The sequence below is a fragment of the Helicoverpa zea genome, chromosome 7 (assembly GCF_022581195.2).
Source record: "Helicoverpa zea isolate HzStark_Cry1AcR chromosome 7, ilHelZeax1.1, whole genome shotgun sequence".
In the NCBI taxonomy this organism is placed as follows: domain Eukaryota; kingdom Metazoa; phylum Arthropoda; class Insecta; order Lepidoptera; family Noctuidae; genus Helicoverpa; species Helicoverpa zea.
The window spans coordinates 5,568,191-5,578,020 of NC_061458.1; the positions used below are offsets into that span (position 1 = coordinate 5,568,191).

The 9,830-nt window shown below is 34.8% G+C and overlaps 1 protein-coding gene across 1 annotated transcript in view; it reads right to left on the bottom strand.

Moving 5' to 3' along the window:
• LOC124632131 (carbonic anhydrase 7-like) overlaps positions 1-9,474 on the bottom strand; it is a 31,234-nt gene extending 21,760 nt beyond the window's left edge. Inside the window, exon 1 of the mRNA XM_047166810.1 lies at positions 9,265-9,474. Coding sequence (XP_047022766.1) covers positions 9,265-9,310 — 46 coding nt within the window. The 5' untranslated portion in view covers positions 9,311-9,474. The remainder of the gene's footprint in view (positions 1-9,264) is intronic.
• Between the last annotated feature and the right edge of the window lie 356 nt (positions 9,475-9,830).

The window sequence follows — 9,830 nt, forward strand, 5'->3', positions numbered from 1 at the left end:
CCAAAATGGATTAATGGTCACCAAATTCTATCCAACTAAAAGATTAATATTACTACCAAAATCAAAGTTAGTGACGAAAACGAATCGCTGCAAAACCGACTCCACGTAATCTTGTCTGCCCTACCCCTAGAGTGCAATTCAAATCCGCGTAGGCGCGGAGGGGCGAGGCGGCCTGCGAGCTGAGGCGCAGGTAGTTTCAGCGCTCGCCGCCGCGGCTGAGGCTGGCCGGCTCAGCCGGCCAGCAAGCCGAAGCTGCGGTGGTGAGCGTGAAAACCCTCTGCGACGATAAGCTCGCATGGGACCGCCGGAGCCCCGCAGTGCCGGAGCCGTGACAGAAGCCATGCTTGCTGCATGTTTCGTGCTTACATTTTACTACTGAGTTACACACAAATTCATATAACAATAAATAAGCGACGTACGTTTGGGAACCCCAGTATATTAATTGGTATTTGGGAAATATTCTAGCGATCGTTAGCTTTTCTAACAAAAATGACCAAATTAGGAGTCATGGTATTACATAATTGGTAACATCTAAGTAGTGACAATATATAATATTTGGTCTAAAGTGTATTTTAAAGGCGTCCATATATTTTTTTAGTAGTCAATAATACGAAAAAATGGTTTTACCTAATAATATTTTTGGAAACGTTATTTGGTGACCATTTATCCATTTTGGTAACCGTTTAGAATTTTTTTGGTAGTAAAATAGGTACTTTTTTGGGTGGTGTTTAAACACAAGCCTTTTTTATTGTCCTTTAACTAACGCACTTTGCTAATTAAAATGAACTAAAAATAATTTTCGTTGGAAAAAGATTTTATCACTGTTTTGCCGACAGCTCATTTTTTATCTTCAAAACTGGTTTGGGAATATTTAGGTAACCCGAGTTATATTTTTTTTTCATCACAAAGAATATTTAAATAATAGGCCGCGGAATTTGGGAATTATTATGTGGTATTTTTTGACAGCTCATTTGTAAACTGACAAAATAATGTAAATAATGTGTCATTTAACTTAATCCTTCACAGTGAATTATGATTATGAAATAAAAATTACGTAAATTGCGAAATTATATACTTAGGCAACGTACAGACACAAACAGAAAAAAAAGCTAAATATGTACATAATGAAGTAATTATTAGGTAACTTCTAGAAAATTAATAAACTTAAAGACGCATATTCTTTCATGTTTATGTTAGAAAAGAACAAAGGAATTAGTTAAATGAGTACCTTTCTTTCATATGATATATTCTCATTATTATGCACGACACGTGTTTAACACCGTGTGACGTTATAAAATTAATGATTATTTGTATTGAGTTAGCATTATAACTCGCCATAAAAACAGTTCATTGTAATTTATTAATTGTGATAACATTTTGTTTAATAGCAACATTTAGCGAGACAGGCACGTGGCAACTGCTTGTTTAATATTCCCCTGATTAATTAGTAATCAATCGTGATGCAGGCTATACGAACTTCTACGTATGTAGTTATTAGAAGTTAGGTAGGTATTTAAATATAGCATGTATGTAGAGGTCATGGAGAACAAAATGACGGGCGGAGATGTCATAATGGAAAATCTCCTAAGAAAATAGATCGCCAATATACGGGTACTTGGGGGACGACGTACGTACTTGTCTCCGCCTTCTTTGGAAACCACCCATTTTTTTACCACTTTGTCAAATGATTCAAGGAGCCCTAACACCTCATTAGTTTACTGGTAACCGATCGTTTTGGTCATCATGTACCTATGGTACTTACAACAAGAGGGCGCCTGACCTACCTGACTTATGGCATCTCCGTTCATATTCCTTCCTCCGTAGTAGAGATACTACGTGGACCACATCTTGTGTATAGGTAGATATAATTAAAACCAAGTTCACACAGTAGTAGAATCAAATAAAAAAGTACATAATAACGGTTTTTATTGGCATGTGGCATGCGATTTTCCAGCAACTATGTTATTAGATACCTTATTAATCGATTTGTTATTTCCAGAACTGTTTTAGTAGTGACTGAGTTATTAGTCTGATGTCTGCAACGAGGGAGTTTAGTGTTTACATTGGCACATTCGTTTAATTTTATAGTCATTTACAAAATACCTATTTAGCTAAATCAACTCGATTTTAAAGGCATCTGATTTTCAGTTACAGTCTTTTATTATCGTCCCACTGCTCGGGCATAGGCCTCCTGTCACAAAGAGACTCTCTGTGTGTTACCGTACACAGTTAAATAAAAATCCTACCACCATATTTGTTTTCAGGCATTTGCTAATACAACTCAAAATTTCCTAATTTCAAATCATACAGTAGTTTCGACTTTTAATTCTAATCTAAGTTCAAAATAAATCTTGTCACATTACGTAGATGGAGCTGGTTTTAAGTTATTCTATTACACACAAAAAAGTTAAGGTATTATTTCCATCTTATCTGTAGCACCTGGTTAAAGAACCGGTAGGTCTTTAAGATCCCTGTACGGAATATATCACGGATGTGACGAGAATAGATTATCTTTATGAAATATAGTGTCCGGTGGCAAGCCTGACTCAACGTCATCATTAACCTCTGCTTCTATGTAACCACAGCGTTTATAAAAACATCTATAGGTAGAACCTCAGTGAGCGGCTTGTTCCCATCTACTCCAAACCCATTGTTTCCTGTTAGCAAAGTTTTCATACATTTCTTCCATTTGGGTCAAAAATTTTGTAGAGCAAAATAAATTAAAATATAAGTACCTTCAAATTCCTTCCACATGATGAAAATTTTCATAACTTTTGGAGCTCGGGGGAAGGATTTTATTATTATTATAGTTCGGCCATTCAGAGAATGCGTTCCTGACACGTCGCGATTGAACTGACGACGTAACTTTGCAATGGCGTTGCAGTTACGATAAAAATATTTTTGCTGGTTGTTTACCGTTTTAACAATTGAGGAGCATTAAAACAACATTATTATATCAATAATCAATGAATGTTATTACGTCGTCAGTTCAATCGCGACGTGTCAGGAACGCATTCTCTGAATGGCCGAACTATAATGAATAGTTTTTTTTCGCATTGGACCCGTTGGGAACGCTTTTGTGGAGCAGGTGGGAACAAGCCCAGAGAGCAAATGGAATATTGTATTTTTTATTAATTCATGGCGAGCATTTACCACAAGGATCATTGACACGTAGTCATGTCCTCGCTAGCTTTGGGAGTAGATACCTAGAGTACCTACTTAGAAAAAAAGTACAGTTCGGTAAACTATTTGTCGTGATATAACTCAGGTGTTCGATGTGAAGTGGGTTTTTACGTTAAAAATTATTTATCTGGTAAATATTGATTAAAATGAAATACTGTTTATTTCGGACCCACAGCTTATTTAAAGCACCTGGATTTTTTTACAAATTATGAATGTATCTATTAGGTATCATATCATTTATCTAATCAAGGGTACCTACCTACTTAACATTAGCAGCATAGTGTAAATAATTGCAATACGACGCATGAGTAGGTACCTACTGTGAATCCAGTAGATGTATTTATTTGATTCAGCGTTTGATTCAAAAACGATTGATTCTCTATTTTTACTGCCCTAAGCAGACGTGACAACCTTATAACATATTTTTTACACTTAAAATAGACGTGTCAATGGGATTTCAAGTCAAAGCAAAAACTAAAATCAATAACACTAAAAAATAACTAACACTTGTCTTTCTGAAGTCGGTGTCACAAAAAACATTATAATGATCTACTGGACTTGATGTCAGATTGTCTTTATTATTATGTACCTACGTAGTTATAACAAGAGCAGTATCTCTATTAAGTATAGATTCTTAGAAATAGTGATTTATGGTTTTCTTGGTGGTAATGTATAAGATTACCTACCTACAGGATTTAACATATGCATAAAACGTGCACTGTAAAACCATAGGTAGGTATGCATCGGTAATGTGTGATTATTCAGAAGTCTACAAAAATAATGTAACTGTAACACTTTTAATGTGAACGAACGAATTTTCGTCTTAAAAAATTTAATTATAAATTTAAAAAAACCCCCGACCCAAAAAAGTACGCAATTAGTATGACAAAAGGTTAAAAACGCTAAACCCTATAAAAAGCAAAAAATAACTTTTAACTCTACGTCAGTACCAACTAAAGCATGTCAGACTAAACTAAATTTTGTCGTGTCGGGGGACCGCTCTAATTTATTAGCCTAACGTTAGAAGTAATTAAGTATATACTACTTATAACTGTGTATATAATTTTGTTTTATACGAATGTTGTAATTAGGTAGGTATCATTTGATTTATGTAAGTATTTTTGAAGGTAAAAAGCGGTCCCCCGACACGTCAAAATTTAGTTTAGTCTGACATGCTTTAGTTGGTACTGACGTAGAGTTAAAAGTTATTTTTTGCTTTTTATAGGGTTTAGCGTTTTTAACCTTTTGTCATACTAATTGCGTACTTTTTTGGGTCGGGGGTTTTTTAAATTTATAATTTAATTTTATTTCATGCTTTTTGAAGGAGCTCCTTAATTTTTCCTTCTTTCAGTTAATTTCTTTTATTTTAAGATGGGGTCGCTCTATGCGATCTCGGCCAAAGGATGCTGTTTAACAATCCTCATAACATACTGGCTCTGGGAGAATTGCACAGATTGAGGAAACATAAACCTTTGGTCATTCTAGATTTTCAGCGAAGATATAAATCGGTTTATCCGTTTCATTCCGGCATTCCAGGGTTTCATCCGCCACATCCCATTTCCAGTATCAGGTTCTCGTCAATTGAAGAGAACTAGTCAAGACAAATTCAACGAGCCCAAACTCGATGGGTTTACTAAAAGGCAGTTCAGGGTTACGTCTCCTACCTTCGTGCCCTAACAGCAGACCAGCTCAGTGGTTCCAGAAGACATTAGTGTTTCAAATTTCAGATCCCACACATGCTTGCAAGTAAACTGAGCGTGTAACATTCCTCTCACACCTAACAAACGTGCTGATGACCTTGAAGACCTGAACCGATTTCCACCAAACATAGCTAAGAACACTCCCGAATGACACTCCTTTTAAACAAAAAAAACCGCATTACAATCGGATCATCCGTTTGGGAGCTACGATGCCACATACACACACACACACACACACACACACACACATACACGTCAAACTTATAACACCCCGTCGTTTTTGCGTCGGGGGTTAAAAATGGGTAAATACAAGTTGTATCCTGAAAAAATGGCGATTTACAACATCATAGATCTGCATCATCTTATCTCTTCTTCTCCACAGGTTTAAATAAGTCCTCTAAGTACCTTTGCTTTGGATATTTTATTTCTGACTGATTTCGTTGAACTCTTTTCAACGGTGGTTCCTATTTGGGAAATAGGACCAAAAAGAAGCAAAGAATTTTTAATCAAGGAGTTTGGTTACATTTTCCACTATTGATACCTATATAGGTCTACTTACCTACTTACAGCATTTTATAGCTATGTCAAGGCAGCCGAACGTATCAGTCGTATAAATACACTTAAAAATGTTCGCATAACCATAACCATGTTTAGGTTTAATTAGGTATCGGTACTTCCCTTCAATTAACTGCATTTTCCAATAAATAGGAGTTTCTAAGAAGTATGCGGGATATGAGTACTTACATGCATACTTAAGTAGATTAGATACCTACCTATGTCTCAAAGGGATATCTAAGTTAACCTACATTATATTCCTACTAATAAATTTAATATTGCATTTTAAAGTACAAATATGCGTACTTATACGTAGGTCCGTTATACAGAGTGTGTCGTTCATAATCACATTAAATCCTATCACATATACTTTATGATATTCTATGGCGAATTGTAAAAAAAATAACCTAATCCATTCAGTGGTTTAACCACAGGAGTCATTTTTCGTTTTTATAATTTACAACATCATGTGTAAAGCAGAGATAAAGTTAGGAGTATCGAATGTTTTGGTCAGTTGACAGCTGTCAGTTTTCAAGGGAAAATTTCAGTTGTTTGAGCCTCTAGATACAGCGTAGCAGCGTTCCCAATAATCTACCATTTTGTTACTTTTCATACCATTGTATGGGGCTAATATCTATCTCTAGTTAGCGAACCAAGAGATAGATCGAATGTTGGGAGTGACCGTATGTCCATCGAATGATCGGTATGATTTGGCATGTGGCTGTGCTGTAACCACGTACTTCATGATTGCGTGACTTTGTATTTTAGCGATTATTCGGCGAATTGATAAATCGATCACAGTTACGTGTTTTGGTTGCGACCCGCTGTTAAGAGCCTTCGAACATTCATTTATAGAGCATTTAAATACTACAATTATTTATTATTGTAGGTCCTTCTATCAATTGAGAAAAGTTACCTTCTGCAGGTGGTGGCTCACGAAGGAATATGGTGGGTTTAAGTCAGTAAAAGAAACACTCCTACACCCACACTGGGAAAGATAATTTGATGATTTCTCACAAAAAAAGATCTTACTACCAATTGGAATTGTGAATACTAAGCCGACTTTTTTTCTCTTTTCGACATACCTAGACATTTCCGATATCTTATAAGAATCATTACACAAGTAAATAGAAGCATTAGTTACTGCTAAGAAACAAGTTCTCTTTACATTACACGATTAATTAAATAAAGTTCTTATATAAAGGTCCTATTATAACGGATATCATTGAAAACTTGAAGTGACAGATAGCAACCAATTTGTGTCTATTCTGATCTGTTGCATTATGCATAGAAGATAACTTAAATACTGATATATCTAGTGTTATGTAAGCCCGGACAGAATTATCGGACTATCTGCAGTTCTAGTTTAGCAATGTTTACCTATTAAAACATTCAGTGCCTTACAGTTTCATAAAGAAACCTTGCACTTATTTTTTCTTTTAAAAAAGCCTTTAGATTTAACGCTATTTCATGCTGACTTGACAGGATAGCTTTAGTACTTACCTATAAAATATTTGTTTCAATACCAACAACTTAATTTTTATGACGAAGTTTCAGACGAGACGTTACAAGCCTTCGGAAATATGAAACAGGCACAAGAAACAGAACAAAACATATTAGTGCGCCTACTATGTTTATTTGTTTTCACTTGCAGGATTTCCTAACGTTCCTACGCACTTTCTCTTCTAGCCATTATTACGCTCGGGGATATAATGTTAATCTAGTATTTTATATAATGCTTTGTCATATTGCAATCAGCAACAATGTATAGATATGAAAAGTAGTTACATTTATAGGACATACTAGCCGATTTCTGAAATACTCTGAGGGAACCAGGAACCAGGCGTGACGCCAATATGTACCTAGATATTGCCATCTCCTACGAACCAGCAATTTTTCTACTTTCCTAAACCTGCTGGCCATTTATTTACTTTTTGTATTAACTTGACAAACTAAAAGTAGACACCTATGTAGGTACTTTCGCTTGAAAACAACGCGGACTCCGCAAACTCCTTTCGTTTTCTCATGTTTAACGCCTCTTACTCTTATATGGCCTCAGTTAAGTGATAGTAAACATTGCATCCGAGATATTAAATAATAAATAAATGACGTCAATACTCATTGTTCTTCCGGTATCGAATTATGTCCATTAATTATCTACGTGAAGTGGAATTCAGTTCAAGTTAAGTTAACCCTTTTTTTTTTGGTATGCCGTTATGAATTGAAAAAAGCATATTTTCTTAGATACTATACAAGCTTATTTTTTGTCGACAATGCAATGATATTTTAATAATATTCAGTTTAAGGAAGAGTGCATCAAGTGTAGGTAACTATGCGAAACGCTACAGCAAAATTCTCTATTATGCAATAGGAATTACAATAAACCGCGTTAATTGTCGCAACAATGTAATAAAAAATATCATTTAGTGTTAGTTTTAACTACTTTAAAGTAATGCGCTGCTAATTAGTTCATTTTGCAAAGATACTGCTTTTGCAACAACTGAAAAAAATAGTGAAAAATATTATAGTAGTAGGTAGGTACTGCATAGCTGTGCTGTGAGTTAAATACCCAATCATGCGATCCGTTAACTCGAGCGAATTAATCTTTTGATATAACTTGAAATAAGTGTAGGACGCATAAACCTATATACATAGCTATTTATAGGCATACCTACCTAACTCACAGTCAAATATCCCAATAGAGAAGAGAAGGGACTAAGTATCGTTTGCCAGCACCAAGGCAAAGAAAAAACTCTACTTGAGACCTAACTGAATTTAGCTACCTAGCGCTCTTTGCTTATCAATGTTATGAAAAGGGTTTTGTTTATTTTTCTGTTCTTTTTGTCAATCATGTAAATTACACATTCAGGAAAGAAATCGGTTGAACTAAGATATATAATATGCAGTGTAAAAGTCATCCTGCCGGTAATTATTATAAATGTGAACATCCTTTACCTACACAAGTATAAAATCACGTTATTTATAGAGTATGCATATTGTTTCGGTATTACCTGTTACGTAAATTTTACCACCAGGATATTTCCCATGTTAATGTCATTAATCTCTAATCCATTGCATTTATTTTGAGTTAGGTTGGTTCCTACTAAGTTAATACGTTGCTTATATCTAAACTTTTGACATAGAGACGTGTTTAACTACATGAAAAGCCGATGTTCAAAGAAAAACTAATAATTTAAAAGGTGTCGTAGCTGTTTCCTTGTATTTTCTTTTCTACAAATAATTAATGTTTAAGCGGTTAATTATCTATAAATAATATAACTCACATTTGTTTAGTTCCCGGAGCGGAGAATGAGTCAATGACAAGTCATGTACATAAGTATTGACACGTTAACCCCCTTATTCAGTTTATCAGAACCATACTTAAGTAGTGTGGCTCAAGTATGTCATTAGAACTAGGCAGGTGTTCCATGAATCCCATGAGTCAGAAAATTTAAAAGGGCGCAAGGAATAAGGAAGATCAAATTATTTTACTAGTCTTGTGGAAAAATCTATGAAATAACAAAATAAAATTTGATAATTAGGTATTATTAGTAGGTAAGTATATTTTGAATTGTTACGTTTTTTTTTTATTTTTAATTAAAAGTTTTAACTATCACTAAAACTTCATTAATATTATTTAATTTTTTTGAGCTTTTTGATTTCTGTTGCCAGGTCCTATTTATTTATCCGGAGAAAGACTAATACATTTTTAACGCAAACATTATTTTTAGTCTAAGTAGAGCTAAGTATTTTTTAGTTTATTAAAATGCTAAATCTATCATCTATTGTTATCAAATAAATCCACTATCAATACAATATAACATACCTTGCAAAAGCGCGAACACAGAAAATATTGCAGCAACCACTTGCATTGTCACTTAAAACTAATCACTTGGGTCCTCAAAATAAATATTTAAATAATATTATTTATTAACGAATTTCATTTCATGTTTGCGCACTTGTTTACGAATGTGATCGCGACATGCAGCGTGTGCGGTGCATTCGGTAGCGGCGCGGCGTGGACACGCGACAATGCCACAGACAACTGTGCGCCGCCAACGATTTCCCTCGCTTATAAATTCCCTCCTATAATGAAAGCACGTCAGCTGCTTTCGGTGTGTAGTTTTCCGGGCTATAGTGTACTCGAATTCAAGTAGGTATACATATCACCCTAGGACTTACCTATGTACGTCATATGGTGTTTTAATATTTTATAGAATTTTACTGACAAGTCTCTATTTTAGAGCAACCCATACGCTGAAAATGCAGCGAAATGATATGCTAGGAATTAGGAGCATATATTTAAGTAAACTGTAGTATGTAATCTAAGGCTGTAGTTCGTGGTATCGCAAATACGGACAAGGGATGTAAATTATTAAGCGTAGAGCGCTT